We start from the raw sequence: 21,154 nt of genomic DNA, 5'->3' as shown, positions 1-21,154 counted from the left end.
CATACTGATCATGGAAATATGGCCATTCCAGATTTGTAGATGCAAAGATGATGTGGTCAGAGTGGCCCCTTGGTAGCTCAGTAAGCTTGGAGGCTATGGTGTCCCTGATCATGAAGCCCACGCTGGAGAGATGCCTCTCTGCTGAGCATCTGCCCGACTAGTAAAGGGTGTATCCTGCGCCTTGCTCCTTCAGGCTACCCGCCTCCGCAAGCTGCACCTCACTGACTGCTGCTATGTCGACATTTAGTCTATGGAGCTCATGAGCGATGAGAGCAGATTGGCGCTCTGGGCGACCGCTGTTCAGTGTATCCACATGGTTTTCATGTTCCAGCATGCTACTTTCAAATGTAGTCCACTTTTTGAGGTGAGTGGAGAGCACATATTCTTTTTTCCTGATTTTCGACCGCGTTGGAAGATGCCCGTTGACTGCAGCAGGCCAACTGGGTTCTATGGAGACGATCTTTGATCAGGCCACCTTTTCTAGGCCCCTCCCCAAGTGGGGCAAGCAGTGCTGTCCCTAAATAGGGCTGCTTGGTCGCTCAGTGCGCTGCCGGGTGACGTCGTCATCTCCAGGTCGACGTCAGATGACCCATGGTCCTGAGCTGCCTGCATGCAGGTTTGGGGCTGCGGCTACCAGTGACATCTTCCACCTGCTGTTTGCGCCCCTCACCCATCACTGCAGGATTGTATGTGGACTTGTCCTTCATGCCTTGCGCTATGGAGCTTTAAGGTAGAGTGCAGTGTGTGCCGAACTGGCCCTACCCTTTACACCAGGGGTTCCTCTGTCATGGCCTAGCGGACTGGGACGTTGGCAGTGATGCTCCCTGGTTGTAGGTTTTATATCAGAGTTTCCCTCTCCTATGCAGGTTGCTGTACTGGGCTGAGAGGCCTGCCTCCCCTATTTGAAACCATGGCCGCAGTCCGCTGGAGTGGCATGCCCTGTTTCATACACCTGGCCAGTGACTCCATCACAGGAGTTCATATGCCCAGTGATGCAGGGAAAACATCACCCCCTCATGTGGTTTAGCCTGCCAGCTGAAGCGGTGTACCGGGAGTGTGGCGCTAGGAGCCAGCATGTGAGAGTTTGGAGATGGATGAGGATCAGTGATGCCCATTACATCTTACAAGCTCACTTAATACTCACTAGTCAAACTCACTCCTTTTCTTCCTCCCTCATTCCCCAACTTCCTCCCTCCTAACTACCTCACTTATTTAGTCCCTTCCTCACTCACTCATCAATACTCATTTTCTCTTCTTTCACTTTCCCTGAAACACTTCCTTGCTTTACTCCCTAATATGTTTATACACTCTCTACTCTTTGCCTCTTTATTAAATACCCCAGGCACTCACCTACTTACTCATTCCTTATCCCACTCCCTCCTGCATTCCCTCAATAATAATAATAATAATAATAATAATAATGCATTTTTATTTATAGACACCTTTCAAGGCCCTCAAGGACACCTTAAAATACACAATAAAAATCACTATACAATGCCTAAAGTACAAAAATAAAATTGCAAAGGTCATTAGCACTGAAGTCAGACAGAATGGGCAAGTTTGAAAAGGTGTGTTTTAAGGTGGGATTTGAAGGTTGGAAGAGAATCAATATTATGAATGTCATGAGGAAGAGAGTTCCAGAGGTGAGGGGCAACATGACTGCAGGCTCTAAACCCCATGGTTTTCAAACAAGCTAGAGGTATATGAGATTGATGGAAGAAGAGGATCTAAGAGTATGAGAAGGTGTGCAAATGTGAAGTAAGTCAGAAAGAATCGGAGGTACTAGATTATGAAGTGCCTTACAAGTGAGAAGCAGAATCTTGTAGTTGATACAGTATTTAACAGGAAGCCAGTGAAGCTTCTGGAGGAAAGGAGTAATATTTTCTACTGAAGGGGTTCTGGTAATGATACAGGCAGCTGAGTTCTGAACCAGCTGAACTTTATGAAGAAGTTTGTGAGGAAGACCAGAGAGGATAGAATTACAATAATCACTGCGAGATGTAACTAAGACATGTATAAAAATAGTAGTGTTATGAGTTGTGAGAAATGGGTGTTATCAATTGATATTGTGTAGATGAAAATATGTGGACCAAATGATATAATTAATGTGTGCTTCAAAGTGTAGAGTACTGTCAAGGATGACACCCAAACTCTGAACCTGAGACAAGGGAGAAAGTATGACATTGTCAATAAAAGCTGTTAGGTTTGGCCACAGCAGATTTAGTACCGATGAGGAGAACCTATGTTTTTTTACTGTTAAGTTTGAGAAAAGATTTAATTTCAAGTAAACAATCACAAAGGGGGGCGGCACAGTGGTGTAGTGGTTAGCGCTGTCGCCTCACAGCAAGAAGGTCCTGGGTTCGAGCCCCGGGGCTGGCGAGGGCCCTTCTGTGTGGAGTTTGCATGTTCTCCCCATGTCCGTGTGGGTTTCCTCTGGGTGCTCCGGTTTCCCCCACAGTCCAAAGACATGCAGGTTAGGTTAACTGGTGACTCTAAATTGACCGTAGGTGTGAATGAGAGTGTGAATGGTTGTCTGTGTCTATGTGTCAGCCCTGTGATGACCTGGCGACTTGTCCAGGGTGTACCCCGCCTTTCGCCCGTAGTCAGCTGGGATAGGCTCCAGCTTGCCTGCGACCCTGTAGAAGGATAAAGTGGCTAGAGATAATGAGATGAGATGAATCACAAAGGGAAGAAGGTGGAAGACTGGAATTAGGCTTGGTAGACAGGTAGAGCTGGGTCTCATCAGCATAACATCCATCCATCCATTTTCTTCCACTTATCTGAAGTCAGGTCATGGTGGCAGCAGGCTAAGCAGGGTATTCCAGGTGCCCCTCTCCCCAGCAACGCTTTCCAGTTCCTCCTAGGGGATCCCAAGGCACTCTCAGGCCAGATGAGATATATAATCTCTCCAGCATGTTCTGGGTCTACCCCCAAGGTATCCTCCCAGTTGGACGTGCCTGGAAAACCTCCAAAGGAAGATGTCCAGGAGGCATCCTAATCAGATGTCTAAACCACCTCAGCTGACTCCTTTTGACATGAAGGAGCAATGGCTCTACTCTGAGATCCCTCCGGCTGTCTGAGCGCCTCACCCTATCTCTAAGGGTGAGCCCAGCCACCCTACAGCAAAAGCTCATTTCAGTTGCTTGTATCCGCAATCTCATCCTTTCGGTCACTACCCAAAGCTCATGACCATAGGTGAGGGTTGGAACATAGATTAACTGGTAAATTGAAAGCTTTGCTTTCTGGCTCAGCTCCCTCACTACCACAATGGTCCGGTACAATGCCCGCATTACTGCTGATGCTGCCCCAATCTGCCTGTCCAGCTCACGCTCCGCTTTACCATCACTTGTGAACAAGACCCTGAGATACTTGAACTCCTTCACTGAGGGCAGCAGCTTACTCCCAACCCGAAGGGAGCACTCCACCATTTTCTGGCAGAGAACCATGGCCTCAGATTTGGAGGTGCTGACTCTCATCCCAGCTGCTTCACTCTTGACTGCAAACCGTCCCAATGCGTGCTGAAGGTCATGCTCTGAAGAAGCCAACAGAACCACATCATCTGCAAAGAGCAGAGACGCAATTCTGAGGTTCCCAAACCAGACACCCTCCTCACCCTGGCTGCATCTTGAGATCCCATCCATGAATATCACAAATAGGATTGGCAACAAGGGGCAGCCTTGGCAGAGTCCAACACCCACTGGGAACATGTTTGACTTTGTGCCGAGAATACGGACACAGCTCACACTTTGGTTTTACAAGGACCAGATGGCTCGTAGCAATGGCCCCGATACCCCATACTCCCACAGTGCCCCCCACAAGAGCCCCTGGGGAGAGTTCCGGTGATGTCACGAACCTAATGGCTGCTTGAGAGAGTAGCTCCCTGTCCTTAAATTTAAACCACATACTTTATTTAAGTTATTGTCCCCTAATTTTCACTAAATTGATTTGTAATATCACCATGATACATAATCCATGCAAAAGAAGAACGATGAAACCACCAGAGGAAGTCTAAGTATTTTGAAGAGTAAAGCAGTGCTGCATCAAAGGAGCTAGCCTTGGCTGATGCTAATAAAGTGCTACCAGTTGAACAAACTCCTGACAGTGACATGAATATTACTATCATCACTGAACTTCGAAATTTTTGACAGGAGAACAATGACTCACTTGACAAACTCTCGGAAAAAGTGATGAGTATAGACTAGATTGTTCATGGTCTAATGGGATGAATCTCAGAGGCAGAAGGCTGGGTGAGCACACTAGAGGATGGACACAATTGAAACACACAGTTGCTCACCTTTCTTTTACACCAGGATGAACAGCTGGAGGCTAGGTGTGAGGCTTTGGAGAATGCACAAAGATGGGATAACCTGAGAACATACGGTGTTAAAGAAGGATCTGAAGAAGGAGACACGGTCTAGTGGATTAAACAACTTCTCCGCACAATTCTAAAACTGCCTGTCGAGTTTGATTTAAGATTGGAATGTGCTCGCAGATCCCTTCAGCAGAAACCTAATGACCCATCTGCAAGTCCTAGATCATTCATGCTAAAGTTTCACAGTTTCAAGACCAATCAGTTCATATTACAGAAGGCATAGTAGGAGAAGAACTTAACATATAATGGCGAGAGTATCACAATGAATCACAATTACTCGCCAGCACTGCAGAGGAAGAGAATGGGGTATGCCAGCATCAAGAAGCAGCTGAAAGCCAAACAGATTAAGTTCCAGAGCCCTTATCCTGCAATGCTGAAAGTTTTTGTTCACAGTGAAACTTTGGTCTTCAATTCTACATGGGAGGCAGCTGATGGCCTACAAAACCTGGGCATCACCATGGCACTATCCGAAGAGGAATGACTACAGAAAGATTTGCATCATTTGGGATGGACAGCAACCAGCATGAAGAGTAGCTGTGCACAGGTAGATCGCAACTTGTTTTGTGTCATGGAGGGATTTCTCAGCAGACTTGGTGAGACCGTTTCAATAACAGACTAAAATAAAGTGCAACCACCTCTTGAGTTAACTTTGTCTTTTCATTTGGTGCACTGTGGACTTTGGGGACTTACTATATTTAACCCAGCATTTTTGGTTACATGCTTTAAGTGAGAGATAGCCTAGATAAGTTTTTGTTGATCTTTTGCATTATAGATATACCACAGGAAATTAGTTTCAGTTAATATGGGAATATTGGCCTACTCCTGCTTGTGTTAAAGATCATAGTCCTTTTTTTTTCTCTTTCTAGCTTATTTCCTTCTCATTGTCATAACTGTGAAGTCAGATTTCTAGGCTTATGACTTGATCATTTAGGCTATCCATGATTAAACTACTGCTGGGAGCTATAGCAATGTTGAACATTCCATTTTGTTTATAATACATCTTAACTGCTTTATTATGGTATGTACGTGGCTATAGGGCGGGGGTAATCTGCCCCTCTTGATAGTGGTAAACGCGGGACATACTTACCCGCATAGCGGACAACATCTAACATTGAAGGCCCAGGTAGTGCTTAGGCTACCTGGAAACTCCTTTTCTTTTGTTTGTCTTAAGAAATGATATTTATTGTTGTTGTTACTATTACTACTTCACCGTTCTTTGAGGTAGTTGTTTGTTCTGTCATTGAATTTTAACAGTTACAGTATGTATATGTACAGTCAGTAGACCATTTTTATTTCTTCCCTTCCCCCCTCCTATTTCACTTGTTCTCCAACCATTTCTGAAAAGGCTGATTGAAATTCAACACTTCTCAGGTTTTCGCTTACTTTGATGGGGTTAAGTTAATTAGTTATAATATAAATGGACTTCATAGTCCTGTAAAGAAAATAAAATTCTTCGCCAATTGAAACAGCTTGGCTGTGGGATAGCATTTTTGCAGGAAACACACCTTTCAGATACACTGCATGACAAACTTAGCAGAACATGGGCTGACAAAGTTTATTTCTCATCTCACACATCAGGGAGAAAAAGAGGGGTAGCTATACTAATAAATAGAAGTTTAAATTTCACACACATTTCTCATTATGCAGATTCAAAGGGAAGATACTTATTGCTAAATGGAATAATTGATGGTATTCACATTGCCTTGTGCGATATTTACACTCCCAATGAAGATGACCCAATTAAAAATGTATTTGGTTTCATCTTGGACAGGAGTAATGGGGTTCTCATTGCAGGTGGTGACATGAATTGTGTAATGTCTCAGCTAAAAGATAAAACCCCAATATCAACGTCCACATCAGGCATCAAAATGAGCAAAGTATTGCAAAGTATGCAAAGTAACCATCACTGTCAAGAAATGGGTCTAGTAAATATTTGGTGATACAAATACCAAAACAGCTGAGACTTCACATTTTACTCCAAAAGACATTCATCATACAGTATTCATGTATTGACCTCTTGTTTGCACCCAGGGGAAAAAAAAACACATAGGATAACAGACTGTAAAATACTTCCAATGACCCTTTCAGATCACTCCCCAGTCGTAACTGAATGGTATTTGGGTCAAAGAAAGTGCTCTAAAAGCTGGAGGCTTGATACATCTCTCCTCAATGACCCCACTTTTATTCAGTTTGTAAAAATGGAGCTGAACAACTATCTGGAACTTAACACCAGTCCAAAAACATCTACACTAATATTATGGGACTGTGCTAAGGCGTACTTAAGAGGTCATATTATAGCTTTTTCTAGTGCTTAAAAGAAAGAAAAAGAGTCTGAACATAGAAGGCTAGAAAGTAAAATAGAAGCTCTTGAACAACAACATAAAACCACACATTCTCAGGATATAATAAAGTCTTTGATAGAGACATGCAGGATATTAGACACTTTACTTTCTGAAAAAGCAGAGGGGTGTTTGCAATATACCAGGCAAAGGTACTATGAACATGGAGCAAGGGCAAGCTGTTTGTTGGCATTTCACCTAAGGAAACAACAATCCTCCCGAGTAGTAATGAAAATTAAAACTAATAACCCAAGAGAATCTTTGACAGAACCAGAACAGATTTCAGAAGCCTTCACTGATTTTTACAAGACTCTTTACCCCAACTCAGGGGTCTCCACCTGTGAGAATGAGATTAAAAAATTTATAAACCAAATCAATGTAACGCAACTACCCGATGGTGCAAAAGAAAAGCTACACCTGCCTATTGCCCCCACTGAACTTGAAGAAGTAATTTCAAATCTTAAAAATAATAAGATCCCTCTCTTATTACAAGCATATAACTGTATGTTAGAAACAGACACTTGCCCCATCGTGGCGAGATGCTATTATAGCAGTCATATACAAAGAGGGTAAAGACCCCTCTGAATGTGGTACATATAGGCCCATCTCCCTCCTTAATGGAGACCTGCACCTACTTACATCTATTCTGTCCTGCAGGTTAAATAAATATATCCCTGAAATAATAAATCCAGACCAAACTGGGATTATCCCAAGCCGCTACTCAGGGAACAATGTCCACAGAATGTCATAGCCTGTGCAGCCTCTCAGGGTTCTGAAGCTATGGTTTTGTCCTTAGATGCTGAAAAAGCGTTTGACCATATGTCGTGGAAATATTTATTTCAAGCCTTGGTATGATTTGGATTTGGTAACAAGTTCATTTCGTGGATCTGCATCCTATACTCAGGACCTAGGGCTGCAATTAGGGTTAATGGGCATGTATCAAAGCCTTTTAAGCTTGAAAGAGGTACATGCCAAGGCTGCCCTCTATCGCTTGCTCTTTTTGCCCTTTGTATTGAGCCACTTGCTCAAATGATTAGAGACAATACAAAAATAACTGGAATAATGGCAGGAGAGAAAGAGCACAAAATCTCATTATATGCAGATGATGTACTTTTGTACTTATCAAATCCATCATGTTCTAAACCTGCTTTAATGGACAATGTTAAACTATTTGGGTATTACTCTGACTATAAAATAAATGTTAATAAATCAGAGGCATTGGATATTAACAGCCTTATGTATGTTGAATCATTTGATATCCCAATTTATATGGCAGGGTAGGAGGCCCAGAATACGACTCAAAATTCTACAGCTCTGTAAATCTGAAGGGGGGGCTTGCTTTACCATATTTAAAATTATATTTTTGGGCTGCACAACTAAAGCCCATGGTTGCTTGGATTACAAATGATATTTCAACTTGGTGGTTAGACATAGAAATGTCACAATGTGAATATACACGAGAACAGATATCATTCTCAAATATATCACTGAGATCCTGTAGGATAAATATATATACAAAAAATACAGCTCAAATTTGGAGAAAAGTACAGAAAAAAACATAAACTAGCAAACTCCATGTCAGCCTTAACTACAATTAAACCCACTCTCAATTTTACACCACTACAATTGGATGCAGGCTTCAAACACTGGGCTAGATATGGTCTAATTTACATTCACCAGATAGTTCAATCAAATGGCACAAAGTCATTTTCACAGATTAAAGAAGAGTTTGGACTTCCAAATACTGATTTCTTCAGGTTTCTAAAAATTAGAGATTTCCTTAACAACCATGAAGAAATTGAGAAAATTCGCTCACCATCTGCAATAGAACAGTATTTCATTGGGGTTCAACTTGGTATTTCTGGGAGAAAGACTATTTCTAGTCTTTATAATAGTCTCCAGAGTATGGAAACACATGATGCTCTGGACATCAAAACAGAATGGGAAACAGAGCTTAAACAGGATATCTCTCGGGAAACCTGGACAAAAATTTGTTCTGAGGCACACAAGGTGACTTGCTCCAATAGTTGGAGAGAATTCAAATGGAAAATGATAGTTGGATACTCCAGGACACCGCACATAACAGGAAAGTATAGAACATCAGCCACCAGTAATTGCTGGAGGAATTGTGGAGAAACTGACTCAAACTTTGTCCATACCTTTTGGTCTTGTGAGAAACTGAAGAAATACTGGGATGATATTTACTCAGCACTGGTCAATATTTTTTTAGAATAGAGGTCCCCAAAGATCTACTGGTTGCTTTGTTGGGAGTTGCCCCTCAGGGTTTTGAGTGCAGGGATGATATGTTCCTTCTGCAAATCCTCCTGTCAGCAGTCATTAAGTGAATCATGGTAAATTGGCTGAAGCCCACGGTCCCAACATTTCAGTTATAGAAGGAGTGAGTAGGGGAACTTTATAGAATAGAAGACATAACTCACAAGTTGAGGCTCCAGAGGGAGAAACTCTTGAAGAGATGGAGCCCTGTTTTGCTAATAATGTTCTGAGACGAGAGCAAGTCCCCCCCTTTTGTCATGTTTTGTGGTGTTTTGTTTTTGTTTTGCTACTGTCTATATATGTGAGTATATGTGCTGTGGATTTTTCATCTTATTGTCATTTTAGTAACTCCAATTTCTTGTTTCTGAATGTTTGTGCTGACTGTCTATGATCAATAAGTTAAAACAAACAAACAAAAAAAACCACAACAACCAAGAGCCCCTGGGGACACGGTCGTAAGCCTTTTCCAAATCTACAAAACACATGTAGAATGGCTGGTCATACTCCCATTAACCCCCCCAACAACCCTGCCAGGGTAAAGAGCTGGTCCACCATTCCACGACCAGGATGGAATCCGCATTGCTCCTCTGAGTCTGAGGTTCGACAATCAATCAGAGCTTCCTTTCCAGCACCCTGGAATAAACTTTCTCAGGGAGGCTGAGCAGTGTGATACCCCTATAATTGGAGCACACTCTCCAGTCCCCCTTTTTAGAAAGAGGAACCACCACCACAGTCTGCCACTCCACAGGCATTGTACCCAACCTCCACGTGACATTGAAGAGGCATGTCAGTGAAGGCAGCCCAACAATCTCCAAAGCCTTCAGCATCTCAGGGCGAATCTCATCCACCTCTGGCGCCTTGCCATCAAGGAGCTTCTTGACTGCCTCAGTGACCTCTGCCAGAGATATGGGTAAAGCTTCCCCCAAGTCCTCAGACTCCACCTCCTCCAAGGAGGACAGGTAGGACGGGTTCATTAGTTCCTCAAAGTGTTCCTTCCACTGCCCGACAATATCCCCAGTTAAGGTCAACAGTTCTCCTTCCCAGCTGTGCACAGCCTGAGGCAAGCCCTGCTTCCCTTTCCTGAGTCACTGAACGGTTTGCCAGAACTTCCTTGAGACCCACCAAAAGCCCTTCTCCATGGTCTCCCTGAACTCCTCCCACACCCAGGTTTTTGCTTCAGCAACTGCTGACACTGCAGCACTTCTGGCCTCCCAGTACCTGCCTGCTTCCTCAAGGGACCCCTGGGCCAACCAAGCCCAAAAGGCCTCTTTCTTCAGCTTGATGGCTTCCTCCACCATCAGTGTCCACCAGTGGGTTCTTAGGTTACCACCATGACAGGCACTGATGACCTTTCAGCCACAGCCCCTACCAGCTGCCTCTACAATAGAGGTTTTGAACATGGTCCATTGGGATTCTATGTCCCCAACCTCCCCCAGGATGCATGAAAAGCTCTTCTGGAGATGGGAATTGAAGATCTCACAAACAGAGGACTCCGCCAGACATTCCCAGTTCACCCTCACTACATGCTTGGGTTTGCCAGGTCTGTTTGGCAGCCTCCCCCACCATCTGATCTGACTCATCACCAGGTGGTGATCAACTGACAGCTTTGATCCTCTCTTTACCCGAGTGTCAAAGACATATGGCTGCAGATCTGATGATATAACTACAAAGTTGATCATCAATCTTTGGCCTAAGGTGATCAGCATAACAGTGAAACTGAATACCAAATTTCCTAAAAATGTGGCCAAGAGGCAGAAGATAAATAATAATTAAAAGGGGGCCTAAACACAGCCCTGGGGAACACCACTTATAACTGGGCAAGACTGTGATTGTGGTGACTTTCTGTCCTTAATGTAACCACATACATATGTAACCATGCACACATGCCTTGATGTCATCATACAAGCAACAGTTTGGTTTATGATGATTGTATTTTGATTCAAAGCCAGTCATGTTGATCTTCAGTAAAGAATTAATGCAGTTGATATTACAAATAGATTGGTCAAAGCTTTATACTGTTAATGGAACCCTGAAGCATGTGTTGAACTAGAAATAACCTTAAACCAGAACCAAGCCTTATTTGGATGTCCATCCATTCATCCATTATCTGTAGCCACTTATCCTGTTCAGGGTCACAGGCAAGCTGGAGCCTATCCTAGCTGACTATGGGCGAGAGGCAGGGTACACCCTGGACAAGTCGCCAGGTCATTGCAGGGCTGACACATAGAGACACACAACCATTCACACCTACAGTAAATTTAGAGACACCAAATTGCCTAACCTGCATGTCTTTGGACTGTGGAGGAAACTGGAGCACTTGGTGGAAACCCACACAGACATCATGCAAACTCCACACAGAAAGGCCCTTGTTGGCCACTAGGCTCGAACCCAGGACCTTCTTGCTGTGAGGAGACAGTGCTAACCACTACACTACCGTGCCACCCTTATTTGGATGTATGTCATTGAAATGACCTTAAAAGCCTTGTTTGGATACATATTTGTAACTCAGCACAGGTGGTTTGTTTTAATATTAAGAACAATCAGGGAAATCTGTCCTTGAATTAAGAATAGTGCAGTTCACTTTAGGGATACTGGAAGAGAGAGGCTGAAATTTGTCAATTAGCACAGGTGATTTGTTTTAATATTAAGAATAATCAGGGAAGTCTGTCCTTGAATTAAAACAGTGCAATTCACTTTGGCAATATTGGAAGAGAGAGATGGAAATGTATCCTTATATAGTGTGAGTCTGACATTGGTGGAATACTATAAAAATGGATGATTTGAGATTTGGAATGAGTTCACTCTGCAGACCGAACTCGGCCTTTGTTAACTGATTTAATAAAGGTCTAATCTTTTATGCAATCTCTTTGACTTTGAATAATTTTTGCTTGAGAGAGTTTCCATGGCATGGTCTGAAATTTTTTAATTGTACAAACTGTATATGACCAGAGATATTATTTAAACTAGGTTAGACGAGTGCCGATAATAATAATAATAATAATAATAATAATAATAATAATAATAATAATAATAATTTCAATTTATATAGCGCCTTTCACAAACCCAAGGACGCTTTACAAAAGAGTTACCACCAAAAAAAAAAAAAAATTAGGAAGAATAGTGTGAGGTAAAGAGAAAAGTTTTCAAGTTGGCTTTGAAGGAAGAGAGTGTGGAACAGTCACGAAGCGATTGTGGCAACGAATTCCAAAGTTTAGGAGCAGCAACACTAAATGATCTGCCACCCATAGATGCCAATTTAAAACAAGGAACAGTCAGAAGTCCACAGACAGAAGATCTGAGGGAGCAGGAGGGACAGTACAAATGAATTAACTCACAGAGATAGGAAGGAGCGAAACCATGAAGAGCTTTATAGGTTAACAGCAAAATTTGTATTTGATCCAGGAGATAACTGGCAACCAATGCAGTTGCTGTAAAACAGGAGTGATGTGAGCAGTGCGCTTGGTGAGTGTGAGGATTCTTGCTGCTGAGTTTTGAATGTACTGCAGGCGATTGAGCAATGTGGCAGGGAAACCATAAAAGAGAGAATTGCAATAGTCAAGACGAGAAAAAAATAAATGCATTGACCAACATATTGGCATCAGTTTCCAAAAGAAAAGGGTGGAGACGAGCAATATTGCGGAGGTGAAAGAAAGCATTCTTAGTAATTAGTTTAAGATGGGGTTCAAACGTAAGGGTGGAGTCAAAGATAACTCCAAGGTTTTTTATAACTTGGGAAGGATGAATAGACACACCATCTACATCAATAGTAAAACTGGAGAAATTCTGAACCTGTCTTTTGGTACCTACTAATAGAACCTCCGTTTTGTCAGCATTAAGTTTAAGGCAGTTCTTATACAGCCATTGCTTAAGGTCAGTGATGCAAGACCTTAGCAGCTGAACAGAGGCTATGGAAGGGGTGATAGTGATGTAGATTTGAATATCATCAGCATAACAATGAAAGTTAAGGCCATGGTTAGGAATAATCTGGCCTATAGGAGAAATATATAATATAAAAAGAAGGGGACCAAGGACAGAACCCTGAGGCGCACCTTGAGCAACAGTAGCAGTGGATGATTTATGAACACCAATAGAAATAAACTGTTGCCTGTTTGCTAGATATGACTGAAACCAGGATGATGCCAGTAGAATCTAATCTTTCTCGGAGATTGTATCAAAGGCAGAACTTAGATCAAGGAGCGCAAGTATGATTAACAGCCTAGAATCAGCTGCCATCAGCAGGTCTTTGGTGATTTTGACCAAAGCTGTCTCTATGGACCCTTCCCACGTGACGTCACGACAAACGCGGCCGCCATTTTGGACTTGAACTACCAGTAGTCTACCATAGCCAACAACAAGGAACGACAGCGAAGCATCGAAAGGAATATAGCCATCAAAGAAAGTTTTTACTTTCAGTAAGACTCCCATCATGCCATTATATTGTTGTGAACCTGGATGTAGTAACCATCAACACACAAGGCAAGATTTATCATTTTATCGGATCCCGACAGATGCTGACCGACGGAGAAGATGGATGGTCTCTAAAATATTGGCAAAATGATGTTTATTGACATAGCAATCGTGTGTAACGGGAAGCATTTGCATATCCGAAGTGTTGTGTTTACATCAAAGATAAAATAAACCGATATGACAATGACTGCTGCTGCCAGGTTGGGGACACAAACTAGTAGAAAGGAAGTGTGCCAACAGACTTCCTTAGTGGTCGATTCTGCTTTAAGGTAAGATGCATTTAATTATTCGTCTGCTGTGGGTTTGGAATCGGTAGCCTGACCGATTCGTTCATGTTTGTGGTGCCATTTGTTTGTTGACGCGTGTTGAAATGGAAGATTGGTTGTTGACATGATTTCCAGTGATGCTTTGGTGCTGCTGTGGATCAGATGTGTTGAGTAGCCTGACTGTTTTTTCTTGCGTGTGGTATCATTGTTGACACGAGGTTGTTTTTTGAACATGCCAATGCGGACACGATTTCCCCTGATGAGTTATGACTTCAGACGCGATGCGTGTGTGGAGGTGTGGAGTCCGCGTGATATGTGCGTAAGATAGGCTTCTCATGTGTTTGGAGATCCGCGATCTGAGACAAGCGCAAGCACCCCCCCAAGGGAAAAAAAGGGGACCCCCCGAAAATATCGGCATAGTTCGAACACTGGGTTGGAGAAAGTAATGGCAAATAGTGAGTGCACAAACCATAGAAGGTAAACTGTACACAGCGCCAGGGCAGTGTGATGGTATGTCTACTTTTAGATTGCGTTAGCTTATCAATGAACACACACGTCACTCGACGAGTTTCACGTCTTTACGACGGATACTTGAATGTGTGTTAGGTATTATTGTTGCAGTCTAAGCAGTCATTGTAGCAGCTAGATGAGCGAGAACCGAAAGGGTCTGTGCCATAAACCGTTATTTCTTCATGTCCAAAATGGCGGTCGCGTTTACGAAGGTCACGTGAGTGAAAAGGGTCTATACAGTGAAATGGATGAAACCCAGACTGAAATTGTTCAAACAAATGATTGTTAGAAAGATGAGAGTAAACCTGATCTACAACAGATTTTTCAAGTATTTTTGAGAGGAAAGGTAGTTTTGAGTTTGGATAAAAATTGTTCAGATTATTGGGATCAGCACCAAGTTTTTAAAGAATTGTAATTATTGTAGCTGTTTTAAGAGATGAAAGTACAAGACCACTAATAAGGGAGGAATAAATTATGTCAGTTATTAGTGAGGAAATGGAGGGTAAACAAGTTATTACCAGATGAGTAGGAAGGGGGATGTGGCAGCGGGGGCGTGGTCAAGCGCCGGTCTGTGACAGGAGGGTGGAGTTGGGGAAGGTAAGTGGCAGAATCGCTTCACCTGAGTGTGATTAATCTATGTTTTGTGTGTGTTCTCCCCAGTAAACCGGGCTATTTAAGGAGGGAGAGCGAGAGCAGAGGGGGCTCTCCACAACGAGAATGTGTGTGCGTGCGTGTGTGGCTGAGAGAGAAACCGATTGCACTGAAAAGTGAAAATAAAAGAGTTTTTGCGAACTCAGTCTCTGTCCTGCCGTCCTCTGTGCTCCACCCACATCTAGTGAACGTTACAGTGGTGCCGAAACCTGGGAATCGTGGAGCACCTGTCCTGCAGCCCCATGGAATCCTCCCCGTTCGCGGACTTGATCCACGCCCTCGCCACGGCTCAGCAGAGCCAGCACCAGGCACTCGTCATGCTCCGGAAGGAGCAGGAGCAGCGCTTCGAAGCCCTGGTGCTGGCTCAACAGGAAGACTGAGAGGCGTTCCGGCGCCTCCTCGCATCGGCGGGGTCCACCAGCGCCCCGGCCGCGGGCCCATCTCCCATCACCTTGACTAAGATGGGCCCGCAGGACGACCCTGAGGCATTCATCGCGTTGTTCGAACAGGTCGCCGAAGCCTCGGGGTGGCCGATGGAGCAGCGCGCGGCGCGCCTCCTCCCCCTCCTGACGGGAGAGGCGCAGTTAGCTGCACTACAGCTCCCCGCCGACCACCGGCTGGCCTACGCTGACCTTCGTCGGGCTGTCCTCCAGCGCGTGGGGCGCACGCCGGAGCAGCAGCACCAGCGCTTCCGCGCGCTGCGAATGGAGGAAGTCGGCAGCCCGTTCGCGTTCGGCCAGCAGCTCCGGGACGCCTGCTGGCGGTGGCTGAGGGCCGAAGATCGCGACGCCGAGGGGATCATCGACCAGGTGGCGCTGGAACAGTTCATCGCCCGCCTACCCGCCGGAACCGCGGAGTGGGTCCAGTGCCACCGCCCGGCGTCGCTGGATCAGGCCGTAGGACTGGCGGAGGATCATCTGGCGGCTGTCCCGGCGGCAGGACAACGGATGTCATCATCTTCTCTCTCCTCTTCTCTCTCTCTCTCTTCCCCCTCCTCCCGTGTCCCGTCCTCGCCCCATTCCCCCACCACGGAGGCGGGGGCCGGCTCCACCCCAGCCGGCCCGCCGCACCCGTGGTGCCCTCCCGTTTCTCCCTTCTGTGTCTGTCTCTCCCCCCCCTCAGGTGAGTGACCCCCAAACCACAGCTGCAGAGGGGAGGCCCGGGCCAGTTTGCTGGCGCTGCGGGGAACCGGGCCACCTGCAGCAACAGTGTGTCGCGATGGAGGTGGGGGCAGTGGTGCGGATCCCCAACACGCCAGAGGCTGCCCTCGATCAGGCCGGAGCGTATCGCATACCGGTAAGTGTACAAGGGGCGACATATCAGGCGTTGGTGGATTCGGGTTGCAACCAGACCTCGATCCGCCAAAGCCTGGTGCAAGACGAGGCATTGGGGGGAGCACAAGGGGTGAAGGTGTTGTGTGTGCACGGGGATGTTCACTGCTACCCGTTGGTGTCGGTCCACATACATTTCAGAGGGGACAAATCCATAGTAAAGGCGGCGGTTAATCCTCGCCTTACCCACTCTTTGATCTTGGGGACTGATTGGCCGGGATTCCGGGGGTTGATGGCACACCTAGTAAAGAGTGGGTCCTGCCGGTTAGCGGGGGGGGTCCCGGTGTCGTTTTGGCTGGAGCTGCGGTCGCAGAGCCGTCTACGTCATCTTCGCGACAGAGTGAGGAGCCCCCGGCCCCTCCTCTTTCTATTGGGGAATCCCTTGCGGATTTCCCACTGGAACAATTGCGAGACGAAACTCTGCAACACGCGTTTGACCAAGTGAGAGTAATCGATGGTCAAACGCTCCAGCCAAACGCCACCCTGACCTTCCCCTATTTTTCCATTTTAAAGGATAGGTTGTACCGAGTGACGCAGGACACTCAGACGAAGGAGCGTGTCACCCAGTTGTTAATTCCAAAGAGCCGCCGGGAATTGGTATTCCAGGCGGCTCACTTTAATCCCATGGTGGGACACCTCGGGCAGGATAAAACACTCGCCCGGATAATGGCCCGATTCTATTGGCCGGGGATTCGCGGCGACGTCCGTAAGTGGTGTACGGCGTGCCGCGAATGCCAGTTAGTAAATCCAGCGGCCATTCCAAAAGCGCCCTTGCGCCCCCTACCATTAATCGAGACCCCGTTTGAAAGAATTGGGATGGATCTCGTCGGGCCATTAGATCGGTCAACACGAGGGTACCGCTTTATATTGGTTCTGGTGGACTATGCAACGCGATACCCGGAAGCGGTGCCTCTTCGCAATATCTCCGCACGTAGTATTGCAGAGGCCCTCTTCCACGTCATCTCCCGGGTCGGAATCCCGAAAGAGATTCTGACTGACCAAGGCACCTCGTTTATGTCACGAACACTGGCCGAACTGTATGGGCTACTGGGTATTAAGCCGATCCGCACCAGCGTGTATCACCCACAGATGGACGGTTTAGTCGAACGGTTCAACCGCACCCTCAAGAATATTATCAAAAAATTTGTAAGTGAGGACGCACGTAACTGGGATAAGTGGCTCGAACCCTTGTTGTTTGCAGTGCGAGAGGTCCCCCAAGCCTCCATGGGGTTCTCCCCGTTTGAATTATTGTATGGGCGTAAGCCGCGCGGCAACTTAGATGTACTGCGGGAAAATTGGGAGGAGGGACCTTCGCAGAGCAAAAATGAAATTCAATACGTTATGGATCTGCGCGCAAAACTCCACACGCTCACCCACTTAACTCAGGAGAATTTGCGGCAGGCCCAGGAACAGCAAACCCGCCTGTACAACAAGGGCACGCGCCTTAGAGAGTTCACTCCGGGAGATAAGGTACTCGTCCTGCTGCCCACGTCGAGCTCCAAATTAATCGCCAAGTGGCAAGGGCCCTTCGAGGTCACACGGCGAGTCGGGGACGTCGACTATGAGGTTAGGCGAACGGACAGGGAGGGGGCGCTACAGATCTACCACCTCAATCTGCTGAAGCTCTGGAACGAGGAGGTCCCCGTGGCGTTGGTGTCGGTAGTTCCGGAGAAGGCGGAGCTGGGGCCGGAGGTCCAAAAAGGGTCATTGGCATCTCGCACCTCTCCGGTCCCCTGTGGAGACCACTTCTCCCCGACCCAACTCACGGAGGTCGCCCAGTTGCAGGCCGAGTTTTCGGATGTGTTCTCGCCCCTGCCCGGTCGCACCAACCTCATAGAACACCACATAGAGACGCCCCCGGGGGTGGTAGTGCGTAGCCGTCCTTATAGATTACCCGAACACAAAAAAAAGGTGGTTCGGGAAGAACTTCAGGCCATGCTCGAAATGGGCATCGTCGAGGAGTCCCACAGTGACTGGAGCAGCCCGGTGGTCTTGGTTCCCAAGGCCGACGGCTCGGTCCGGTTCTGTGTGGACTATAGAAAAGTCAACGCGGTGTCTAAATTCGACGCGTACCCAATGCCTCGTATTGATGAGCTGCTCGATCGACTAGGCACGGCTCGCTTTTACTCGACACTGGATTTGACGAAGGGATATTGGCAGATCCCCTTGACTCCATTATCCCGGGAAAAAACAGCCTTCTCCACACCGTTCGGCTTACACCAGTTCGTCACACTTCCGTTTGGGCTGTTTAGGGCGCCCGCTACGTTTCAGCGGCTGATGGACCGGATCCTCCGGCCCCACGCCACCTATGCGGCCGCTTACTTGGATGACATCATCATTTATAGTAATGACTGGCAGCGGGGGCGGCACGGTGGTGTAGTGGTTAGCGCTGTCGCCTCACAGCAAGAAGGTCCTGGGTTCGAGCCCCGGGGCCGGCGGGGGCCTTTCTGTGTGGAGTTTGCATGTTCTCCCCGTGTCCGCGTGGGTTTCCTCCGGGTGCTCCGGTTTCCCCCACAGTCCAAAGACATGCAGGTTAGGTTAACTGGTGACTCTAAATTGACCGTAGGTGTGAATGTGAGTGTGAATGGTTGTCTGTGTCTATGTGTCAGCCCTGTGATGACCTGGCGACTTGTCCAGGGTGTACCCCGCCTTTCGCCCGTAGTCAGCTGGGATAGGCTCCAGCTTGCCTGCAACCCTGTAGAAGGATAAAGCGGCTAGAGATAATGAGATGAGATGAGATGAGACTGGCAGCGGCACCTGCAACACCTGAGGGCCGTCCTTAGGTCGCTGAGGCGGGCGGAGCTCACTGCCAACCCGAAGAAGTGTGCGATTGGGCGGGTGGAAGTACGGTATCTGGGCTTCCACTTGGGTAACGGGCAGGTGCGTCCCCAAATTAATAAGACAGCAGCGATTGCGGCCTGCCCGAGGCCCAAGACCAAAAAGGGGGTGAGACAGTTCCTGGGGTTGGCTGGCTATTATCGTAGGTTTATACCTAATTATTCGGACGTCACCAGCCCGCTGACTGACCTCACTAAAAAGGGGGCGCCAGGTCCGGTCCAGTGGACGGAGCAGTGCCAGCGGGCTTTCTCTGAGGTATAGGCTGCACTGTGTGGGGGGCCACTTTTACACTCCCCTGACTTCTCTCTCCCTTTTTTGTTACAGACGGATGCGTCAGACAGAGGGCTGGGGGCCGTTTTGTCCCCGCAGGTGGGGGGAGAGGATCGCCCAGTATTATACATCAGCCGGAAGCTGTCGGTGTGTGAGGGGCACTACAGCACCATCGAGAAAGAGTGCCTGGCGATCAAATGGGCGGTCCTTGCCCTCCGTTACTACCTGCTGGGGCGCTCTTTCACCCTCTGTTCGGACCACGCGCCCCTCCAGTGGCTCCACCGCATGAAGGATGCCAACGCGCGGATCACCCGTTGGTATCTAGCGCTCCAACCTTTCAACTTCAAGGTGGTCCACAGGCCGGGGGCGCAGATGGTCGTGGCGGACTTCCTCTCCCGTCAAGGGGGGGGGAGTCGGCTGCGGGCTGGATGGGCGCCCGGCCTGAGTCGGGCGGTGGGGGTATGTGACAGCGGGGGCGTGGTCAAGCGCCGGTCTGTGACAGGAGGGCGGAGTTGGGGAAGGTAAGTGGCAGAATCGCTTCACCTGAGTGTGATTAATCTATGTTTTGTGTGTGTTCTCCCCAGTAAACCGGGCTATTTAAGGAGGGAGAGCGAGAGCAGAGGGGGCTCTCCACAACGAGAATGTGTGTGCGTGCGTGTGTGGCTGAGAGAGAAACCGATTGCACTGAAAAGTGAAAATAAAAGAGTTTTTGCGAACTCAGTCTCTGTCCTGCCGTCCTCTGTGCTCCACCCACATCTAGTGAACGTTACAGGGGACTAACTGGCAGGTAGAAGATTTAGATTTTTGAATAAAACCAGAGATATCAGCCATAGTTGGAAGTATAAAACTAGAAAGAAAAGAAAGCGGGGAATCATAGAAAGCTGGATAAGGCAAGCTATGTGCTATATTACCAGATGAAGTCAATTGCTGGTGGATACTTTCAATTTTAGCATTAAAAAAGGTCATGAAAGTATTACATTGCGCATTGTCATACAGATGAGGTGGAAGAGTATCAGGTGGCAGAAGAATATTATTGACATTAGAAAATAACACTCATGTGTTCCCAATACCTCATTTTTCTCCCTTTCGCATACCCCCCTATAATTTCCTCCGAAACACACACACACACACACACACACACACACACACACACACACACACAGAGACAGTTACATTTAAAACCCCAAAGAGTCCAGAAATACTCCTTCTTCACCATTTTCTTTCCACAGTCCCTAGCTTTTCATCCACACCCACACCTCATTGTCTCCTAGGATATATTTTCCTTCACCTTGCAGGTCAGTGATGGTCTCAGAGCTGAGACTGCGCTCCCTCTTCTCAGTCTCTAGGGCACTCTGCAGGCTGAGGTTGTCCTGCTCCAGGCCGAGGCGGCTGCTCTCCAGCTGAGTCAGTCTCTCCTGTAGCTCTCTGAGTAAAAGCTCCAGCTGCTGTGTCTGTCTCACTGCCTCGGCCTGAGCTTTCTTCACTCGGCCTGACTCTTCCACCTTGTCTTGCAGCTTAGCATTCACTTCTTCCAGCTACAAAGGGAGAGAAAAAAGAAGGAAGAAGTGAAGGAGAAATGGGAGGTGTGTAGAGAGTGCATGTAGTTCATCCAATATTTTATCAGCTATCATCACATACCAAACACTGCACTTGAAATGCAGCTTATATTATTAACACAATTTTCATTTCATTCAAGTCATCGAGTTGATTTATTAAGCACATTTAAAAACCAAAGATGTTGACTGAAATGCTGAACAAAGGATCAGATAAAATCAGTCAAGCTAATCAAATAAAGTTGATATAAAACAAAACTAAGTTAATAAAAAATGGATAAAA

At 46.7% G+C, this 21,154-nt stretch overlaps 1 protein-coding gene across 3 annotated transcripts in view; it reads right to left on the bottom strand.

Moving 5' to 3' along the window:
- Positions 1-21,154, bottom strand: part of LOC132881548 (rho-associated protein kinase 2-like) — a 240,113-nt gene that overhangs the window by 118,973 nt on the left and 99,986 nt on the right. For all 3 annotated transcript variants that reach the window (XM_060914115.1, XM_060914116.1, XM_060914117.1), the window contains exon 15: positions 20,607-20,853. In XM_060914115.1, coding sequence (XP_060770098.1) covers positions 20,607-20,853 — 247 coding nt within the window. The remainder of the gene's footprint in view (positions 1-20,606; positions 20,854-21,154) is intronic.

This window comes from Neoarius graeffei, chromosome 2 (genome assembly GCF_027579695.1).
Source record: "Neoarius graeffei isolate fNeoGra1 chromosome 2, fNeoGra1.pri, whole genome shotgun sequence".
Classification (NCBI taxonomy): domain Eukaryota; kingdom Metazoa; phylum Chordata; class Actinopteri; order Siluriformes; family Ariidae; genus Neoarius; species Neoarius graeffei.
This window is presented reverse-complemented; position numbering and strand designations above follow the sequence as displayed.